General features: G+C 41.6%; 1 protein-coding gene and 1 long non-coding RNA gene across 4 annotated transcripts in view; one reads left to right on the top strand and one right to left on the bottom strand.

The window, feature by feature from the left end:
- The window catches only part of XKR4 (XK related 4), a 419,899-nt gene that overhangs the window by 389,213 nt on the left and 7,458 nt on the right, over window positions 1-23,228 (top strand). Inside the window, exon 3 of one of the 3 annotated variants that reach the window (XR_009214762.1) lies at window positions 18,234-20,392. Coding sequence is in view for 1 of the 3 variants with exons in the window: in XM_058443748.1 (XP_058299731.1) it covers window positions 18,234-19,180 (947 nt within the window). In the remaining 2 variants the exon portion in view is untranslated. Of the gene's footprint in view, window positions 1-18,233; window positions 22,912-23,228 lie in introns of those variants that run through there. The other 2 variants (XR_009214761.1, XM_058443748.1) reach the window with 2 other exon arrangements.
- LOC131384181 (uncharacterized) lies at window positions 10,889-15,908 on the bottom strand. Its single transcript, XR_009214766.1, has 2 exons — window positions 15,834-15,908; window positions 10,889-11,135 (listed from the first exon to the last, which is right to left on the bottom strand). It is a non-coding gene; the product is annotated as an uncharacterized LOC131384181 (long non-coding RNA).

Here is a 23,228-nt window from a genome sequence, read left to right as displayed (position 1 = left end):
TATCGGAGAAAAGCTGATTTTGTGCCTGCTTGACTCAGACACGAAGTCCATTCTGCCCTCACTGTGTTTCAACTCAGAGATGAAAAGTCCATGCAGACCTACTGTGTATATGAGTTGGTTTAGATTTCTGATGAAGTATATAATGCAAGCAATAGACTGTGAATGCAGCATTTATTGCATTCTGTGGAAAATGCAGTGACTATGCTGGTTCACTTCTGATAGAATATTCCACAAGGACAATTACTACTTGCTTTTATCCAATGACAAGAATTGTTTAACTCATTAAATTTTTTTTTCACTTTGACTTCTTGGAAGCTCAGTTAATATTAGCTTAGGGTTGTGGTGTCACTTTTTTTTCTTATTCTCTATCAATCATTTACTGAGATATGTTTCTTTATGATTATCTGGTTCAAGTCTTTTTTACAAGTTTATCATTCAGAATAAGCTTAATGGGGACTATTGGCCTCGGAATGATCACATGATTGTCACAGCCATTGGACCACATATATAATAACATTGCCAAATTTTTCAGTCCCTTGTATTGTACTAACCCCAAAAGTCTGAGACATGTATAAATCCAGAGTTTTTGTTGAGAACTTAGACTTGGCTTCTTTAACACTATCAAAGCACCCCTATACATATATTTATAAAAGCTGAAAATAATTGATTCTCATCCATTTTCTTTTTTTTTATTATTACTGTTGGATTTTTTTTTTATTATACTTTAAGTTTTAGGGTACATGTGCACAACGTGCAGGTTAGTTACATAGGTATACATCGGCCATGTTGGTATGCTGCACTCAGTAACTTGTCATTTAACATTAGGTATATCTCCAAATGCTATCCCCCTCTCCCCCCACCCCAAAACAGGCCCTGGTGTGTGATGTTCCCCTTCCTGTGTCCATGAGTTCTCGTTGTTCAGTTCCCACCTATGAGTGAGAACATGCGGTGTTTGGTTTTTTGTCCTTGCGATAGTTTGCTGAGACTGATGGTTTCCAGCTTCATCCATGTCCCTACAAAGGAAATGAACTCATCATTTTTTATGGCTGCATAGTATTTCATGGTGTATATGTGCCACATTTTCTTAATCCAGTCTATCCTTGTTGGACATTTGGGTTGGTTCCAAGTCTTTGCTATTGTGAATAGTGCCACAATAAACATATGTGTGCATGTGTCTTTATAGTAGCATGATTTATAATCCTTTGGGTATATACCCAGTAATGGGATGGCTGGGTCAAATGGTATTCCTAGTTCTAGATCCCTGAGGAATCGCCACACTGGTCCACAATGGTTGAACCAGTTTACAGTCCCACCAACAGTGTAAAAGTGTTCCTATTTCTCCACGATTCTCATCCATTTTCAAAGATTTAGAAAGAGCCTTGAATGTGGAGTTGGTCATTTCCATTTAAAAGTTTCTGTCTTGGGAAATTACGGTTCTTTTATTGCTAGCTAGCATACAAATTCCTAATTGAAAAAACTTTACAAGCAGTGATGGCATGAATTGAACTTACTTCTGTCCTATTAGGGACATGTCTTGGTCAGGAAAGGAATGCACGTTGGATTCTTAATGATTCGTGTTTTATATGGTCTGTCCTCAAGGGCTATTTCAGTCCCCAGGATACTAATAAGCAGTCCCTGATCCAGGTCATTTGTATTTTTTTATCAGCAAAAACAGCATCCAAGCCATACCTCAATTTAGAACATCTCTAAATTCAATTCTGTTCAATTCAATACAATTTATCAAATAATTATCAATTGTGCTAGGCATTTTCTGTTTCTGGAAGTGCAGCAATGAATAGATCTCAGTCCCTACCCTCATGAATGCCACAAAAGAGAAAGGCTGACAAGTAGCTCAACAATTAAGTCACATAGAGGAGGAGCTTCTTTCTGGCCACCAGTGGGGAGAGAACAGGATATGTTTCTCAAAGGAGATGGCTCAAGCAAGCATCACACACTTGTCAGCCTGGAAGGATGATGGAGGACTAGACCCAGATACAGTTCAGAGAACACAAGAGGTTCAAGAGAGAAGGAGGTGGAGGCCCTGAGCATTCCCAGGGGCTAGTCTGGGTCAACCCAAGGTGGGCATTCAGTAAGTGTTTACTGAATTGAACAACTGAGTATAAAGAAATCAGAAAAGAACACAACAATGTGAAAATGAATGGAGTCATCGCTGCTTATTCATCAGGGTCACTGAACTCAGGCTACAGACTGCCTGGGACAGGGGATTCATGTACTGACTTGACTTTGAGGTGAGTCTTAGTATAAAGCACCCCTCCATTTTTCCAGTGAAAGGAGAATATATAAAACAGTTTTGAAGCCAACTTAAGTATATAAACTTTTGGAACTGGAGATGAAATAGCTGAATGTCAATGTATACTATTTAATTCATTATCTTAGTCACAAATATGAATCAAATAATATATGGATTGAAAAAGTTTACTTCTTTCCTTCGTCATCATTTTTCAGTCTTCTAGAAGGCATAGCTGGGGAGCACTGCCTCTGTCTTCTGCTGCCTGTTGAAGACGCAGCACTGCTCTGAACAGGCGTGTGAGGCGCTTACTAGAGACAACACCTGACCAAGGTTCTTTCTTGCCATTTATGATCTTCAGAACTACTCACTATGTTGCTTTAAGAGGTTGATTTGTAAGATCCAAAACTTAATTGTGAACTCATACTTCCAGGAATGCTTCTTAAACTGAATTAAATTTCTGTACTTCCTTTTTTGTTTCCATCTTGTCCTTCTTTGTTTCACTGGTTCTGTCAGTAAATCTCTATAATCAGCCCAAACGTGCCATGATTTAGGTCACTTCAAATATGTAGGCCTTCCCAAACAGAATTTTGTTATTTAAAAAATACAGTAATTAACAGAGCACCTCAAAATTTGGCAGGTCTGCTAAAAGGTGACTCCTATTCCTAGGAGTGTGTACGGGGAAGAATCTCTCTATAATCATCCATGACAAATATGGAAGTAATTCACATAAGCTGGTGAAAGGCTTATTTATCTCTCAAAATAAGGTGATACTAGAAAAGACTGGCTGGACCGGCCTCGGTACTCCTGAACCTGGAAGCTGGTTATCACACGCCAAGTTTCTAAAGGCTGCCAAAGTACCAGCCATTTCATCCTCTAAAAACCCTAGACTAGAAGGATCCTTGATAAGTCTGATCATCTGTCCTTTTGGCAAGGAAGGCATCTCTCACAGCCAGCAATTTTCTAAAAGAAAGTTCACAGTGCTCCTGGTTAACCAAGACTGTGAGGTCCTTTCCTCTGGGCTTTGTTTTCTGAATGATGGAGGTAATACCTAGTATTTGTAAAACTCTACAGTTTACAAAGCACTTCCACAGCCTCTCTCTCCCCTACTCCCAGCACAGTCCTTGGAGTTAAGAGCAGAACCTACTTGGGCTCCAGGTGATACACCCACACCCAGCAGGCAGAATGGCCCCTGTATCTCCCCTCCCAGGGGCAGGAGAGACACCCACAGGCTGAGTCCTCAGGGAAGGTCAATGCTGCAAGAAGCCATGCAGAAAGCCTAGGCGGCAGAGTGGATAGAAAGGGACAAAGCGGCTTCCTGAGCCAGGATCCCAGGAGTCCTCCAGGTGGGCAAAGGGGTCCTCCAGGTGGAGAAAGGAGACCCTGAGACTAGGAGAGAGAGGAAGGGGTCTCCAGGCAGAAAGTGGATGAGAAGCAGGGAGGGCGCAATTCTGGAAGGACTTGGTATGTCATTTATCTTGTGGGGACATAAATAGGGAGTCCTTGAAGGTTTTTCAGCTGGGGAGATATTTGATCAGATTTCCATCATAGACAGTTCATTTTAATTACAAACTAAAAACCCCATGGGAGGGAGAGGGGTTACCAGGAGGACAGATAGGAGGCTGCATCTGATGGGGTCCTAAACTCAGGGACGGGCAGATGGGAATGAAGAGGAGTCCACTCTCCCAAAGCCCTGCAGGGCCCCAGTGTGGCCCCCTCCCACCCCACATCTGATCCTAAATCCTAAACTGTGTCAGCTCAGATCAAGCTGCTGCTCCGGAAAAAGAGCAGCGAGTTACTCTCCTCTCCAAAGTGATCTTCATCATATTATTAGATGCTCTCATAGTCTGTCTTCCCCAGGAAAAACTCTTTCCTTTTTCAAAAGCCTTGAGCATCTCCCAGAGACAGCGTGTAAAGGAGCATGCCAAGTGATGCCCTAAGGTCCCGTGCCCTGCGATGAGAAGGGTGACTGAGAAGACTGGGCCACTTCTGAGCCCTTGGGATCCTCACACGGTGGGCTTTCTCCCAGCCAGTCCAACCATTAGAGCAGAGAATGCTACCCATCCATGTCCTCAGGGTATTGAGTTGTTTTTTGTAAATCACCTAGAAAAGCATTGCTGGGCTTGAAAGCGCAATTTATTGCTGCATTATTAAATAGTCCCAGCAGCAAGCCACGTTCTTTGTATTGACAGAGTAAAAATGAAGCAACCTAGGGGGTGGGACGCTGGAAAATAGGACAGAAGCCACGGTTCCAGTCCCTTCCCACCCCAGACACATATAAAAAGCCCTTTTCCTGCTCCCCCTGAACCCCGCAGGCCAAGGAACCAATTCTATATTCGAGATCCTTAGAGAAAGCTACTGTGTGTAAAGGGTGAGGTATTTTTAAAGGGCATCCATTTCTGCCAGAAATTATTTGCAGAATGAAGCCAGGAAACATAAGCAATCAAAAGCAGACAAAGGAAGTGTCCATTGAGGTCCTAGGACCTCAGAAGGGTTTGGACAGGCATTCCCTCTACCTTCTGCCTTCCCCCAACCAGCCCCCTACCCCCAAGTCCTTCCCTTTCTGCTTCCTTTCAGCATCGGGAGGAACCCCCACATATAGGGACCCTATATTATGAGCTGGGCCATGCCCTCCTTTCTTGTACACAGTTCAGGAAAATCCTGAGGAATGAAGCCATTAAAACCTGCTTCTGTCTCAGACTTCTCTGCAAATCCTGGAACAGCTTCGACTTCGCCCTTCCTTTTTTCCAACAAAGTAGCCTCTATTGCATAGGGCTTTAAGCCAATAACATTAAGTACACATTCTGCACAGGTAAATAATGGCCAGTATTTTTCCTCATACTTTGAGCTGATTTTTAAAAATATTATCCTGTCAAAAGCACTTCTTTTATATCTCTAAGGAAGAAAAAAATATTTATTCTGTAGCTTGTACCTTTTATTGTATTCTTTCTCTGTCATGCTATTCTATTCAAACCAACTTCCTCCAATAAAATTTCCTTCAATCCCGGGGCATTGAAAAGCTCCAGAGTGGGAGTGGAGTGGGGAGGGGAAAACTGCAAGCAAAGCTAGGATTCAGAATGGCCAATTATATTTACAGAGAAACTTTTCTGTTCATAAAGTGCTCTAATGGACACATGGTGTCACTGATTCTAACTCACTCAAATCCATGAAAAATGGGTGAAGTCAAGTGACTCGCCCAGAGGCACGCAGCTCAAGAAGTGACCTCTGCATCCTCTAGAGCTCCACAGAAGTTGCTTTCCCACCCTCACTCTCATCTTCGCCCAAGTATTGAGATAACCTCCCGCCTCTGTCTGGAGGGTCCCCTTCCCTCTGGCACACTCTGCCCACTCAGGGATCGTACACCCGCTTTGCCACGTACGTACACGCACCTTGCTGCCAAAGGTGCCACTGCCTCAGGTGCCACTGCCTCAGGATGATACTCGAGTCCCTTTGTCTGGGATATCATGACCACAGCCTTCTGCCTCCTCTGGCCAACCCTCCTCGGCCCTGCCTCAGACACACCCAGGCCAGCCTCAGCCACACCTGCAAGCTTTGGCCTGTGCCCATCTCTTCTTGAGCTGCCTTTCCCCTCCTGGACCAAGCCTTAGTGCACAGGTTCTCTCTTCTCTACACTCTGCTCAACATGCTGTAAATATGTATGTTGCAAATATGACTGTCTTCCACGCTGATTTTTCAGGTCCTCTAGGGAACGATGTTTGTGTCCTTAGTGCCTGGTACTTAGTAGGTGTTCAATAAACATTTATGAGAGGAAAGAATTGAGAGAGGGATGGAGAGAGGAGGAAAAACTGGGGAGGATCTGAGTCTGGGCCTTCTGAGTGCAACCCGCAGGTCACTGGAACACAGCTACCAATACACCCCTCCACGGATGGGCACGCCAGTGTGTTCTCTCTGGGGTCTCTCCTTGGGAAACTCTCCCACCACAGGCGTTCTTTCTGCCTTCCACTCTACCAGGTAGGCAGAGACTCATTTAAGCAGACTCCCAGCTCTCCTACCAGAAAAGGGCTTCAGGTCTCAAGGTTCACAAATGCAAATATTGGTGCCACCTTGTGTGATCATGAACATCCCACACCAGCACTGCCTCTACTTGTGCCACCTACCCCAACACCTGCCGCCAAAGCATGTCTTGTGCTCCTTAGTTTCATTTATCCTGGTCCCAGTGTGAGGCAGTGTGAGTGTCACCATTTCTCATCTTCTGGGCCCCCTTCCAAGTCCTCGAAGCATGAATAACTCTGAATGTGGGTGAGTGGAGAGTAGTTCTCCTTAGAATTTACACCTGATTACGGACCCCAGGGATGCAGACTCACTCTCTCAGGGATGCACTCATTACACATTCCCCTAAATAGGCCAGTAACTGTCAATATTAGTGATGCTTGCGGATGTTTTATGGCATGTGGGCCATCAAATTCACACGCATGGCAGACTACAAAGGCACCTTAGGGACATCTAGGAAGGAGGAACAGCTTAATTTCCATCTCAGAGGCTTTGGCCAGCATGGTTGGGAGTGAGGCTGGGTGGAAGAGCTGCCCTTCCCACAAATAGGAGCAGAATGAAGTGCTCAGGGGACCAGCCTGAACCTATCATGCCTGTTCACTCTGCAAGTGCTTGCCTGCTGTCCTGGAAATAATCAGGAAGTGTATCGAGATGTGGCACCTTGGTCCTTAACAGATACCCACAGGTGGAAAGAGTCCCTTTTCAAGAGGCTTATTCACGTCCAGACTCCACCTTGTGTATAGGATGTGCTGACACCAGGAAGTTCCATAGGTTTGTTTGGTTGTTTGGCTGGCCACCATGCCTCTGGGCTTTCATGCAGACAGCACCACCTATGCCCACACTCTACTCATCTAAAAAGGTTTCTTTGAGTTACCAGGTTTCACAATTGGCCTAAAATGTTTTGATGCATATAGGAAAAAGTGTAAGGACTTCGAAGTCAGAAAAATGTGGGTGTAAATCCTGCTTCTGTTACATGTTAGAAATGTGTCCACCAGTGAAATGAGTGAGGGGCCAGGAAACTGAGGCCCATGGGCCACATCCAGCCCACCTCCTATTTTTCCATCTGTTTAAGTATTTATGGCTGTGTTCTCTCAATAACAGCCAAGCTGAATGCTTGTGACAGAGACCCATATGGCCGACAAAGCCCAAAACATATATCTGGGCCTCTACAGAAAAATTGTGCCACCCCTGGGTAAGATTATTTCACTTCTCTAATCCTCAGTGTTTTCATCTGTAAAATGGACAAAATATTTACATTGAAGAAGCAGTGCTGTGAGAAATAAATGAGAAAAAGTCAGACACATGGCAATGCTTGCTTGCTACATGCTGGGATTCTTTTTGTTTGTTTGTTTGTTTCTTTTAAGAAGGAGTCTCACACACTCTTGTCACCCAGGCTGGAGTGCAATGGCATGATCTCAGCTCACTGCAGCCTCCGCCTCCCAGGTTCAAGTGATGCTCCTGCCTCAGCCTCCCGAGTAGCTGGGATTACAGGCATGTGCCATCACGCCAGGCTAATTTTTGTATTTTTAATAGAGATGGGGTTTCACCACGTTGGCCAGACTGGTCTCAAACTCCTGACCTCAAGTGATCCGCCCACCTCGGCCTCCCAAAGCATACTGGGATCTTTAAATGCGGATTAACCTTGCTGTTTTCTAGCCATGTCATTCATGGACAGGTTAGAAAGGGACACAGCTTGTCTTCCTGTCTCCATCCATGTTTCCCTCTTCATTTCTCACCTGCCCCTGAAAGCAGAAAAGCTACAAAAAAACAAACAAAAAAATCATGCAGTGTCTTTTTTTTAAACGTGGGATGGAAAATAAACTTACCCTAAACAAAAACTTAATTCTATTGGGCATCTCAGGTTACTTATCGTATCATCATTTTATTTTTAGTGTAAAATTAATCACACAATATGCAGTACTGAACAAAGAAGAGGGCCTTCTTGCTTTCTCCCATTTACAGAATTTTTTTCTCAAAGAAAGTATTGTTTAGATAGTTTTCAAATTCCCACACTTAAAATCTTTGTCTTCTTGAGAAATTTTAATAAAACACTAAATTTTATAATGGAATGGAGCTATGTGAGATTACCTGAGATATGTTTTCCCAACCAGAAGGAAATAATCTTCCATATTTTTCAACAAGGAGGAGAGACACTTTGCTTCTACCAACAACTTCCTTCAACTCTTTTTGTATTAAAACTTTTTTTAATTTCAGTTCAGTGTTTTCCTTATCACCCCCTCAGCAGCCTTACAATTTGCCTTGCAAAGAAGTAGAAATCCTCCAAATGGATTACCAAAAGAAAGTATATCCCTACCAAAACTAAACATATTAAGGCATTTAAATATTTTTAATCAGAACTATTACAAGGTTTAAAACAGAGATAAAATGGCTTCAGTGCAGGGATACTGAGAAAGCCCTAGACCCGGTGGAGCTTGTATTACCTTCCTTCCCTTCACCGCACTCAGCAAAGATATGAGCATAGAGTGTGTCAGTTTTTTTTTCAATTATTACCTTCCTTCAACTAGGTTAATTAGCTATGATTCCAGCCAAGAGGATCTACTGCTTTTATACTTGTAACTAAAAGGCAATCTCTAAACACACTGCAGAAATGGGAAACCATTCTGGCTCTGAATATTCATTTTGTGACCTGCTACTCTTAGATCATATGATTTAACTCAAATATGGAACTGTCTTTTCTAAGGCAAAAACCCAAGAAGACTGGGAGGCCTCTTTTAGATCAGAAAGCGCAAAGAGGAGAAAAGCATGGCTTTCCTCCCAGGTGCTTGTGCCTCTGATCCATTTTGTGAAAAGAATCCAAAATCGATCCTTTGGCCTTGGCACCAAAATGGTTGCTATAGGCCTACAGGAATTAGTGTGAGGGAAGCCCATTAGGGAGCAGGTGCCTAAAGAGGGGGCAAGGGTTAAAGACCTCCAGGGTCCTCCACAGCCTGCCATGTACCCCGCGAGTGTGAACTGTGGGAGATTTGAGACCTCCCTGTACTTGGAGTCTCATGCTCCGGTTGTTGGTGAAGGTAACCATACTAATCCATGGTGGTGGACAGAGCTTTGGAAGCAGGACTTCTGATGCCTGTTCTCCTTGCTAATTACATGAGTGTGGGCAAGTCATTTAACCTCTCTTTGGTTCTGCTTCCCTGTTTGCAAAAAACAATACTTGCCTCAAAATGTTATTATGACATTTAAATTGCACAAAGGCTGTAGTTGCCTAACATAGCACTATGCACAAAGCAAGGGCCCAACAAATGCTTGTCGCTTCTTAATTTGTCTATGATTATAAGCCTCATATGCACTAAAGAAACTATAAAATTTCTTGAATGCAAGAAATCAATATTATACTGCCATCTAAAATTCAGCATTGTGTTTGTTAGTCAGTTGATTTATTTAGAAACTATGCCTTTAGGGGAAAAAATTATGGTGAGAATGTGAGGAGAAGATATATATGTAATGAATGGTCATGTGATCATCTCACCTCTGTAGTAGGGTTATGTTGTAAATCACCCATTCTTAAAACTACTTGTGAGAAGATACTTTAAATTTCCTATAAAAATGTTGAAATCAACAGAAAGGATGAAGAAATGGGGAGAGAAAAAGGGAAGTCAAGATGTTTGCAATGACGTTGGGAAGACAGGGAAATGATAAGAGAAAAGCTACTGTATGGCAAATATACTCATTCATTAAAAAGTCAAAAAAATAACAGTTGTTGACAAGGATGTGGGGGAAAGGGAATGCTTATACACTGTTGGTGGGAATGTAAATCAGTACAACCTTATGGAAAACAGTATGGAGATTTCTCAGAGAACTAAAATTAGAACTATCATTCCATCCAGCAATCTCACTACTGGGTACATACCCAAAGGGAAGGAAACGATTATACTGAAAAGACACCTGCACTTGTAAGTTGATCGTGGCACTATTCACAGTAGCAAAAATACGGAGTCAGCCTAAGTGTCCATCAAAGGAGGATTGGATTTAAAAAAATGTGGTACATGTACACCATGGAAATAGCACGCAGGCATAAAAAAGACTGAAATCATGTTTTTTGCAGCAACATAGATGGAACTGGGGGCCACTATCCTAAGTGAAATAACTCGGAAACAGGAAGTCAAATACCGCACTTTCTCACTCACAAGTGGGAGCTAAACAATGGGTACATGTGGACATATGGAGTGGAATAATAGACACTGGAGACTCCAAAAGGTAGGAGAGTGCAGGGGGGTGAGGGCTGAAATATTACCTCTCAGGCACAATGTTTACTATTTGAGTGATGGGTACACATAGAAGCCCAGACTTTACCACAACACAACATATGCACGCAAGAAATCTGTACTTGTGCTCTGTCAGTATATACAAATGAAAAAATTAAAGTTTTTTTTTTTAAATGAGAGGGGAAAATGCACTAATTTAAAAAGTTAATAGGCAAGCAGAGAGACAGGTGCTGGGGATACCGTGGTGAGCCATAGGCTGCACACCCTCCCTCCTGGGGTCACATCCGTCAGTACCCACACAGATACAGAGCTACAGCAGTCATGCCAAGGTATGTTAGGACCGATGCAGGGTGTTAGGGGCTAGAAAAGGTTTCCCGAAAGAATGAATGATGCTTCAACTGAAAACTGAGGAATGAGTGGGAATTCATTGGAGAGAGAGGATTTTCAAGGGAGAGCACAGCATTTTCTATCTGTGGGAAGAGAATGCGGCTTTACGTAGCATTTGAGAAATGGAGAGATGGCAGTGTGGCTGGAGCACAGACAGGCAGGTACAAGACAAGGCAGGAAGGCTCCGGTGGGCCCAGAGAGCTGCCAGGTTGGACCTTCCAAGCTGTCCTGAGAGAGTCCCAGCCATCAGCACAGTCGTTCTGACTCTGGAAATAAAGAGAAAGGAGAAGTCAACGAGAGCCCTTTAGTTGATTCCGTATGAAGGGTCCATTTGTTGTTTTATTCTCTCTGCTTTTTTTTATGTTTGTAAGTGTTCATGATAGTAAATTTTTAAGTTAGAACAAAAAAAAAAAGAGCCCTTCTCACCAGCTGCAATTTGGTTGTGAATGTGGGCCAGTGACCAGAAGTTTCTCTGAGAGTGCAAAATTTGGCTTGCCTGTCACAGGGGAAGGTTATGGCCTCCTTAGGGAGAAAGAAAAAGACAGGCTCATTCTCTTCGTGGAAGAATCAAAGAATTCGAGCACTTGGTTAATTTACTGAGCCTCTTCCATCTAGGGAATTAGGCTGTACATCCTACAAAGCATGCTCTGGGGATTTCCACGAATTCTTGTTTACACCCAGACCACAAACAACACAACAGGAGTTCAGATTTTATTACACAGTGATTTGGCATTTGCAGCTCAAGCTGAAATTGCAAAGAAGCAGAAGAGAGGAACAATAAAGAATCATGCAAATCTTTTGAACACTTCATTCTCTCTGTGGTTCTGGCTCTACGTTTGGAATACTCTTTCTTTTTTTCCTTCCATCCTTCCTTCTTTTCCCTCTAAGTGCCAATTCTGAATATATGTTAAGCACTTTGCGATGCTCAAGGGGACAGAAAGATAAACAGGTATTTATCCCTGCCTAAAAGACCCCCTGTAGTGAGAAATACAATAATTAAACAAGCACAAAACTAAGCATAATTATAAACTGGGATCCATGCTCTTAAGGAACGGGAATGGGTACTTGGTATGGAAACATGTCTGTGGGGAGAACCAATTTACATCTGGGGGCCAGAGATAGCCCTCTCCTAGTCTAGAGGTTTCAAAATCAAAGGGACTCAGATTATAATGTTTTCACGGAGGGTTTTACAACTGACATTAACCCTTTATCCATTATTTCCAAGAGGAAATAATGCATAAGTTGAGATGATAGAGTTTTTGCCCACCGCACACACCCGCTCTCAACCATACTCTAAGCTATCATTTTTTTATAATCCTAATACAAAGAATTCTCTACCTCTCTCATTTAAACTGCTTTTAGACACAAATTAGAGGAAGGTTATAGGAAAACAATTTACTGGTGATGAAAAGCAGAGTTTAGTGATGTTGAGTCCGTTTAATGGGCGCTGTGGGAAGCCTTGAAATCGAATCTGAATTTGGAGCAAAGCCACAGGAATCAGAGCAAAGGTAAAGAAAAGAATAGTTAGAGCAGACAACTGGCATTTAAATAGAGTACCTTCCTTTCTTATTCTGAGATTTACTTGTGCTTTAAGAACATATGTGTAGTTAGATTTGGGGAACACCAAACATGTCATTAATACAACTTTTTTTTTTTTTTTTTTGAGACAGAGTCTCACTCTGTCGCCCAGGCTGGAGTGCAGTGGCGCGATCTTGGCTCACTGCAAGCTCCGCCTCCTGGGTTCACGTAATACAGCTATTTTTTAAATAATTTCATTCCATACTATGTTCAATAAGAAAAGGAAATAGGGGAGAGCAGAGTTAAAGCAGGGGAGGAGGGGAAAGAAGGGGAGGAAAACAAAGGCTTGAAGAGAGATGCCCTAGAGGGAACATACACCCATGAGAAGCAAAAAGAAGAGGGAAGAAATTCAGAATTTTGCTGTGCACTTGGACCACATCATATTGATTTCTATCAGTTCCCCTTGCAATGCTAATTTGCTAATGAGCTAGTATTAGACCCATAACCCTTATTCTGAAAAATCCTTTTTGAAAATGGACAAGTATCTTAGACATCTTCTGAGAAACTAGCCTCTGGCTTACTCAGCAATGCCTACAATAATTCAGATGCACAAATCTGAAGGGCTAGAAGTAGCTATCTCCTAGTCTAGAGTTTCAAAATGAAAACTCTTGGATTATAATACTTCCAAATTCCTTTACCACCCTTATTCAAAAAAAAATCTCTCTACATGCATATCTATTTGATAATCAGTTCAAAATGATGGAATAAACTGTCATACCAACTTTATGGTCATTGAACTGTTGTATTCAAAGTCAGATTAATTAGTCAGGCTGTGATATAGTAAGAAAGCAAAGACATCTGGTTCAGCCCGACTCAGTTCAGTGACAGAAGCAATGCCCCAAAATGGTGCACATTATGAACACATGGATTTGGATGACTTTGGACATGGCATTTCAGTCAAGCTGCACATAAAATCCTTTTCTTAGAACTGTGGCCACCTATCTGGAAATTCATGTTCTCTCTAATTCTGAGAAGGGCATTACACTAGCAACAGGGGGGATAAAGTGAAGAAGAATTGTGTTCTTTCCACGAGAAAGCAAATGTTGTCACCTACAGCCAGATTGCTTCCAGGTATTTCATCGTAGGCCCATGGGGTTTCAGGTCTCACAGTCAGACACACAGTTCTGGGGCTCAGAAAGGCTGGGAGTCCAGAGGGGCATTTGCTGTCTGTTGGATTCAAGACATGGAATGACCGAGGTCACCCAGAAAAGGGCTGAGAAGGGAAGAGGACTGAGGACTGCATCCCAAGCAATGCCAGTAGCTAAAGGACAACCAGACCAAAATGGGGGAACAAGAAACAACAGGAGGGAAAACAGGAGACACATCTGAAATAAAGAACAGGAGAGAGAAAAAAATCACAGAATGGTGTTTCTTGGGATGAAGGGGGCTCGTTACATGTTTGTAAGATCTGGGGAAGGCGCTCTTATAGAGGAAGAGATGGAATCCAGAGAAAGGCAGGTTAACTGTTAGAGCCCTTGTTTAGGAAGCAGGAGGGTTCACTTTGGAGAAGGACAATTTTCACCCAAGATAAATGGGAGGCAGGAGAGAGGGAAGATAACCTCTCAAAATGAGACTCAATTTCTTTTCTATAAAATAAGATTATTGCACTAGGTAAGCTCTAAGGTCTTATCACCTATTTTCACATTTTAAGAAATCATATATAATCCCTTTTAGTCCCTGTAGCTGTTTTTATAGTTTGATCTTAGCAGCAAGTTTTCATGAGTGATATACTATCCATTATTTTGAAAGAAAAGACTGACAGACCCATTATACATTTCTTCCTGGGGCCACTGAAGGAAACTTCATATTTTAGTATATTGATGATGCTGAAAAAATACATTGTTCAATGTCACTTACATATTCCTGCCTAGGAATGTAACCATGAAGAAGCAGCAGGTAAACCCAAAAGGAGGAACACCTTTTTTTTTTTCTTTTTTTCTTATTTTCAAGTACTATACCCTTCAAACAATGTCAGTGTCATAAAGGCAAAGAAAGCATTTGGAAATGTTCCAGATTAAAGAAAACTGAATTAATACAACAACTAAATGCAGTACCTGATTCTAGACTTGACCCTGTATAGGGGAGAAAAATTTTGGAATGGACATTGTTAATGTCAATTGGTGAAACTAGAATACTGATAGTGGATTTTTTTAAAGTACCGTATCAATGTTAAATTGATTGAAGTTGATAACTTTATGTGGTTATGTAAGAGAATGCCCCTATTCATAGGAAATAAACACTGGCATATTTTAGGGTAAACGACCATAATGTATGCATTTAATCACAAATGGGTGAGAGAGAGAGAGAGACAGAGAGAGGGCAACGATAAAGTCAGTTGACAATTGGGGCAAATGAAATATAGATGTTCAATATAATATTTCTATTCTTATAATTTTTCTGTAAGTTTGAAATTATTTTCAAATAACAACTTAAAATACACATTAATAGCTAAAGGAGTGCTCAGAGTCCTGTGTTCCAGCACTGTGCCACTGCACATCAGAAGCTCCAGAGAACTCTAAGAATAAGGCCGTGCCTTGCTGAGGAAGTCTGTCTTGGCATGGGAAAAAACTGAGCTCATATTATTTGTATAAAGAGCAAAAGAACTAAGTGTTCTGTGGCAGTTGTGAATTTGTGAAGTTGTAAAGGTCTTAACTTGAATATGACCCCATATTTTCTGTTCAGCATATATTTGTCTTATAAAAATCAATTGTTAAACAGACGAAAAAGTAAATAATAATCAAAGGAAGGCCCAGCACAGTGGCTCACGCCTAAAATCCTAGCATTTTGGGAGGCCAAGGCGGGAGGATCACTTGAAGCAAGGAGTTCTAGACCAGCCTGGCTAACATGTTTAAACCCCCTCTCTACTAAAAATACAAAACTTAGCCAGGCATGGTGGCACACGCCTGTGGTCCCAGCTACTCAGGAGGCTGGGGCATGAGGATCGCTTGAACCCAGGAGGTGACGGCTACAGTGAGCTGAGATCGTGCCACTGCACTCCAGCCAGAGTGAGACTCTGTCTCAAAAAATCATCATCATCATCATCATCAACAAAGGAAGAAGAGAAATTCTAATTGCTAAAGCAGAGAATTCATAAAGGGGGTATCACAGGGACATGAAATTTCCCTTTGGTATAGATTTTTTAAATTGTAAGATATAGAGAGAGCAAAGCTGATAGAAAGCCTTCATTTTTCTACGACTACAGTATCATCTTAAGTTCCTGGAGTGTCAAACGCAGGCTGAATCACTCTTTTTACTCTTTTAGGACACGCAGTAAAAGGGGTAGAGATTACAGGGTGATTTGAAGGAGGCTAATGTTTTTATTCTTTTAAATCTGACAACAGATCATATCATCATTTCATGATACTGTGTACTTAAAGTTTTCTTACTATTTTTTCACTGCTTTGGAAAGCAGCCTTAAGTAACGTCTTCCTGTGCAAACTGGTAGAACCATTCTGACCACCCCGTGGACAACCCCGCTTCGGTTGGCCCGAGCCTGACCGACAGTGCAGTTATCTTCCTGAAGGCGGCGCTGTGCCCCAGCTGTGCTGAAGGAGGCCGGCGGGCAGTAAGGGGAGGGGCGTTCCCAGGCAGAAACCGAGCTGGGCGCCCCGTTTAAAAGCACAAAGAGAGCATAGTCTAGTGAGAAGCTACATGTTTGCAAATGGTACACATAAGGAGAGAGATATGAGCGGCTTCTATGCCCTACAAAGGCGTCGAAATTAAAACGGCACAACCTTTTGTTCTTAGATCCCCAACTGATAATAAAGATGTTCGCATAGTCATTATCCCATTACCTTTTATTTCGCATTTCTCTCACCTTTCTTTGTCATTTTTTAAACTTTTTCTCCTTCCCCCTCTTTTCACTCCAGAATTTGTTTTATAATTGATGTCGGTGTTTTCTGTTGCTTAGAAATTAAATTATCAGAAACTCCTTTGTATACTGGTCTCTAACTGACCTATAAATAGCGCCGCAGCTGCCTGTGACTTACAGCAATTAAAGATTTTTGTGCTAGCCAGAAAGAAAAAAAAGAAAAGAAAAGAAAACAAAAGGAAAAGAAAAGAAAAGAAAAGAAAAGAAAAGAATAACCTGAAGGTCCCAGTGTAGCATGTCTAGTTGTTCTGCTGGCTTTATTGGGAGGAAATATGAGAAATGGCTCTTGGAAAATATTTTCCTTATCAATAATTGTTCTTTGGAGTTCACCTTACTCAAGGAGGATGTATCAGAAATAATTATTGGGGTTGAATGTATTTTCTGTCAATTAGTGTGGGCTTTTTCCACAACAGTACTTTCTTTTCATTTTTCAAGGATCATAGACAACAGCTCTTCTCTATAAAAATATTTTTGAATATAAAGTACCAATTCCATTATAAGATCTTGGCAATCAACATATCTTCTATTATTTCCAAAAGAAGAGAAAGGCTTTGATGGGGACTGGTTATGATTAATAATAGATTTGGTGAAGAAAAAGCCAGCTAGACTTTAAAATAGATGAGAGCATTCTTAGTCTTGGTGAGTCTTGGTTCAGCTCATTAAGGAAGCCAGCTGTGATGCAGATCGGCATACCATTTCCATAACAAAGAGGAATTTCCTGTAAGAGCTCTCTCCTAAAGGAGGCCAGTGTGTTTTTAGGTGAGCCCTGGCCACATCTGGACCATAGAGATGAACTGTGCCACACAGGAGGTGGAACAAGAGTCGAGGAAAACAATAAAAATGACTTTTAACATTTGGAAGCCTACTTTTAGAGGGAATACCAACCAAATGGGGCCAATAAAATGATAAAATAAGAGAAGTGATTGAAAAATAACTTCAGCACAATCTTTAATCTATGAAGAGCTAAGAGATGGAAGACAGGGAGCAGACATGTCTTCTTTTATGGGAAAGGCAGTAAGGAACAGATAAAGGCTATAGGAAGAGTGCCAGATTGCATTAGGACAAACTGTGCACCAGGTATCACAAGAAACATTGCCAAGGATGTTGTACAGACACCTTTTATTTTTAAGCACGCATAAACTGTCTTTTGTGAGTAAACTACATTTAATTCTGCTTACAAGCAGAAAGATAAACTAGGTAGTCCCTGGTTTCTTGTGATTATATATCCCCTTCAATCATGGAAGCACAAAGCTGACAGGGAGCTTTGGAGATCACCCACTTTATAAATGAGGACACCTATTTTAACAATAGTCCAAGGTCATGAGGGTAGTAAGTGGCAAAGTTGAAGCAGCAACCCAGTTCTGACAGCCTCCGGTCCATGGTTATTTTCCCACTTCACAAAACTACCTCCTTAGTCCATTTACACTAAATAGAGAAAGTTAAACTCCACTCCATTTCCAGGCCTCACACCCATGCTGGGTTTGAGTAGCATTCCTATTAGCTTCATGACTTCTCCATATGGGTGAGCCTTAGAGAGGACAGATACGAGGATCCCCAGCTGAGTTAAAACCCAAAGAAAATCCTGGCTAACATGGTGAAACCCCGTCTCTACTAAAAATATAAAAAATTAGCCGGGCATGGTAGTGGGCACCTGCAGTCCCAGCTACTGGGGAGGCTGAGGCAGGAGAATGGCGTGAACCCGGGAGGCGGAGCTTGCGGTGAGCCGAGATTGCGCCACTGCACTCCAGCCTGGGCAACAGAGTGAGACTCTTGTCTCCAAAAAAAAAAACAAAGAAATTAAGAGTCTTTGCTGAGGTCAAAGCCAGCCTTCCCCCAAGCCCCAGCTCTGTGTGACTTCCAGGGGGCATTGCTGCAACTGATTTTTGACAGACTGTCTTCCTGTTTGCCTTTGTAGGTTTCACAGCAGCAGCTTCCCTCGTGTCCCTGGCCTGGGCCTTGGCCTCCTACCAGAAGGCCCTCCGGGACTCTCGAGATGACAAGAAGCCCATCAGCTACATGGCTGTCATCATCCAGTTCTGCTGGCACTTCTTCACCATTGCCGCCAGGGTCATCACATTTGCCCTCTTTGCCTCGGTTTTCCAGCTGTACTTTGGGATCTTCATCGTCCTTCACTGGTGCATCATGACCTTCTGGATCGTCCACTGTGAGACAGAATTCTGTATCACCAAATGGGAAGAGATTGTGTTCGACATGGTGGTGGGGATTATCTATATCTTCAGTTGGTTCAATGTCAAGGAAGGCAGGACACGCTGCAGGCTATTCATTTACTATTTTGTGATCCTTTTGGAAAATACAGCCTTGAGTGCCCTCTGGTACCTCTACAAGGCTCCCCAGATTGCAGACGCATTTGCCATTCCAGCGCTGTGTGTGGTGTTCAGCAGCTTTTTAACTGGTGTTGTTTTTATGCTGATGTATTATGCCTTCTTTCATCCCAATGGACCCAGATTCGGGCAGTCACCAAGTTGTGCTTGTGAGGACCCAGCCGCTGCCTTCACTTTGCCCCCAGACGTGGCCACAAGCACCCTACGGTCCATCTCCAACAACCGCAGTGTTGTCAGCGACCGCGATCAGAAATTCGCAGAGCGGGATGGGTGTGTACCTGTCTTTCAAGTGAGGCCCACTGCCCCATCCACCCCATCATCTCGCCCACCACGGATTGAAGAATCAGTCATTAAAATTGACTTGTTCAGGAATAGGTACCCAGCATGGGAGAGACATGTTTTGGACCGAAGCCTCCGAAAGGCTATTTTAGCTTTTGAATGTTCCCCATCTCCTCCAAGGCTGCAGTACAAAGACGATGCCCTTATTCAGGAGCGGTTGGAGTATGAAACCACTTTATAAAGCAAAAGGAGTTGCAGGACCCACAACATCCAGATGAAGGGGTGACAGCAGGGCTGTGGCCATAATGACACTTCATCCTAGAGCAGGGCAGTGAGCTGTGAAGTTCCTAGTGGGACCGTCATCACCATTATTATTTGATCCTGTCGGCTGGGGGTGGCTGGTTTCCTTCCAAAGCAGCTGCACCCGAGAGTCTCTGACTCCACCTGAAAGAATGACACTGGCCTAGTAGGACTCTCCATTGCTACCAAACTCCTCCTGCACGGTCTTGGGTGCACCCACCAGAGGGTACTATTATTATGGAAAAATTTTGCCTCCAATCATTAGGGTGTCTTGATGGCGTTAACTGATCTTTCCATAAAAATAGATTCAGTCATACACACATACACACACTAACACACACAAGTTACGCCAGTCCTCTGTCAGAAAGGCTTAGGTGACTTTTCTAGATGCAAAGCTCTGATTCCCACAGGAATATAAAAACAAAGAAAGAGAGAAATATCCCTCGAGAAAAAAAAATAGTATTGCTTAGAAAAGAATTCATAAACCATTTTCTCATTTGGAAATCCATACCATGTGTGAAAATCCTATCCAATGGACAGCAAACCCAAATGTTGTTTACACATGTGTTAGCATTGATGGAGTGGTTCATTTTCTACACATTTCAGGATTTGTTTTATATTTTAAATTTTCAGTTGCGAACATCCTTTTTGACAGAAATCCTATGCAGCCCATGTACGCTTTCGACAAGACCAAGGAGCTCAATAACTTCATGATGTAAATTAAATAGTAATCATGATTCAGTATTCAACTGCAAAAATGTAACAGGTACACAAAGAGGAAGCGGGGAAAAAGGCAAAATGAGAGTCTGATTCCCAGGCATGTGCAGCGCCCATTGGGACATAACGGGAGTGCGGCGCGAGCCAGAGGAATGGGCTGGAACCGGATCTGTTTCCAGACGCAGAATGAGTGGCTCTGTGTGACCACAGGCAGACGCCGACTCTGGAAGACGCCGTGCCACTCCTTTCTAGTGCCAAACACCATCCAACCACAGGACTGGCGTGGAAGCCCCAAACAACTGAGAATGAGTGACATGAGCCCCCTAAAAGCAGGCGAGAGAAGGAGCAATCAAGTTCTCCACTGTGTACAGACGTTTCCTCCCCCCAATCCAAGGTCAAAGTGATGTGTCTTTTAGAGGCTTTGGGACACTTTTTAGTAAGTATGAGCAGACAAATGCAATGAATATGCTATGAAAAAACCCTTCTGAACTGAGAGAGGGCTTATCACTATATCCAGCTAAGATTTGTATTTGAATCATCTGTAAAGTCGCACTCTTACAACAAGCTTCTGGGTTTTAAATACCTCCGTACAGCAAGTAAACGTTCCCTGCTTTCTGTTCTCAGTGTCCTCGGTCATGGTGCTTTTCGTTGCATTAAAAGTGCCGGTCAAACTTTGATAGTATTTTTTTATAGTTGGTGCAGAGTGGAATAACTCATGGATTATTTCAATATTTTTGTAATGAAAAATATAGGGTATACACATAGGCATCATCACTTTTTTTATAGACCTGGAATCGTTTAAAATACTTTAAGCATCATAATTACTTGGGATGTCAGAAACTGGTCCACAAATTCCATCAGCCTGCCTCAGCAGATTGAAAACATTTGTCTCTTGCAAGATCACCCTACTTTGCAAGTTGGTGCCCCCAGGAACCTGGCCAGGGGTGCTATCAGAATATCAGGTGAAGAGAGAATCAGCTTAAATAGAAAGGGCTTGTCAAGACTGGCCAATGTTTCCCAGGAAATCAAAGATGTAAATGATTACTTTCATCCATCCATTATAACAAACCTGACCACAGTGGAAGATGTCTTAAACTTCCTTCCCTGGTTTTATATTAACCCAACTGATAGATTAAGTATTAGTCAAACCACTAAAAAAGACAAAGAAAAAAGTTTAACTTAATTATTTGATTATTTGGACTAATTCACACAAAGTAGTTCAGTTCTCTAGCCACCACCTGTAATGGGTGTGTCATCCAGAGACTGTATCCCCACGATGACATCCACAGGAAGTAACAGAGGGCTCAACCTAGGACTTCTTTTGGTACAAAGCCCCAAATCAATTTTTTTTAAAAAATAGACAATTTTTATAAGTAGACATACTTCCTAGTACTCCATGATTTGATCCTCCCAGCAAGATTTCCACTAAAAAATACTAATCTTTTTTTGGGATGTGGAAAGATTACCTAGTCACCAGTAAAGGCCCAGGAAAAGGCTCTTCTTGCCAGCACATGGTGAAAACATTCCACCCCCACTGTAGAAGGAAAAAATGATTTTGGCAAATTCTTCACTTTTGTGCAGAACCTTGAATTATTAGCTTCATTGTTTCCAAGACAACTTTTAACTGATGATCTTTGGAAATTGAGTTTCTCAGCTGAACTGTACCTTTGATTCTATGAGTAAATCACAGATTCCAATCTAATAGAGTCAATCAATCAACACAAACCCAACAGGCCCCATCATGCTTCAATCATGTAAGTTCTAAGTTATTTCTCAACTTGATCCCTCATTCAACATGTTAAGAGTCAGAATGAATACTATGTCAATTAAAAATGATGTACTGTGCTTTGACCTGGAGGTGAGATTGGCAGTCAAGAGAATGTAAGGAGGTTGAATTTTTCAGTGATTTCCCAAATACTGTAAATACTCTGTTATCCCACATCTTTGGAGATTATGATGTTTTAATTAGGCATGAATTCTTGTTAAGGAAAGAACATATCCACGATGTGATGAATTACAACCTTTCAAAAGATTACAAGAGCAAAACAACTTACTCTAGAGATAAATCATGATTTAGCCTTGCTTCCACGATTCAGGAAGCACTACACTGCCATCAGACTGTTGTGGTAATAACAACTTTTATTCGTTTTCCAGATGCACAGATAACAGAGAGTTTAAAGTATTTGGATTTAAAGAGACATTGTCAATGTACAAAGAAACAAAATTTAATTTTTGTATTTATATTTTAATTCTAACATTTCCTTTTCAATCTGCCATTAAACCCTCCGCAGACAGTAACTGGAGAATCCCAAAGGAAAATATTGGAAATGCTGGGTTCCTTATCTGCAGGCTCCTTTCTGGGTCTAGTCCACTTTGATGCCATTTAAGAGGGAGATCTGCTCTTACTCACTTTTTGCATAGGATCAGGAAATTTTCTAAAGGAACAACATTGTAATTTGTTTTACTTTTAAACTTGCATTTCTAAATATGAAACCATGTTTAATGAATATATATAATGTGTGTGTGTGTATCTTAACCATAGTGACACTTTAAGTGTTTGTGTGAAAGAAAAGGAAATAATTTTTCCATGTAAGTCAAAGTTTAGTCTCCCAAAATGACTATGTCCTTTAAATCCTCTTTGCTTATTTATTTAACTACATACTGTCTAGTTCAGTAGTATTGACTCTGTGGACACTTAGTTACTACTCATTTATGACAAACGCTGTTAACCCAACAAATATAATAAATTCTCTTACTGACATGGCAAGAATATATAATTCAAGTATTAGCAAAAGATAATCTGAAGATAAAAGTAAAATGAAGTATTTTACTGTTAATTTCTGAATGCCCAATTTATTTTGCTCTATGAGTAAAGGAAGTGATTGCACAGAACAATTAAAAGTGAATGAGAATAATTGAAAACTCAATGGCTGTTTTTTAAAAATATGTGCCTTTTAAGTGTGTGTGTGTACATACATATATGTATATATACATACCTGTATATGTATGTACACACATACAAACACACACACTTTCCAACTAAAGTAACGGAGATGAAAAGGATAAAGTATATACTGTTTTGAATGCATATAAAGTGGTATGTTATGCATATAAAGTGTACGTAAACTTTTTAGAAAAGAAGCATTTTCCTACTCCTTTTTCAAAACCAACCCAAGCTTACAGTCCATCTATAAGACCAACACACTTACGAACTTCAGTTGGAAATACCTAAATATAATTCAGCACTTCTTAGCTCGAATGAGTTTTATCAC

Source organism: Hylobates moloch, unplaced genomic scaffold, assembly GCF_009828535.3.
Source record: "Hylobates moloch isolate HMO894 unplaced genomic scaffold, HMol_V3 SCAFFOLD_9, whole genome shotgun sequence".
Taxonomy (NCBI): domain Eukaryota; kingdom Metazoa; phylum Chordata; class Mammalia; order Primates; family Hylobatidae; genus Hylobates; species Hylobates moloch.
The sequence above is the reverse complement of the archived record's forward strand: the minus strand, read 5'-3'. Positions and strand labels throughout refer to the sequence as shown.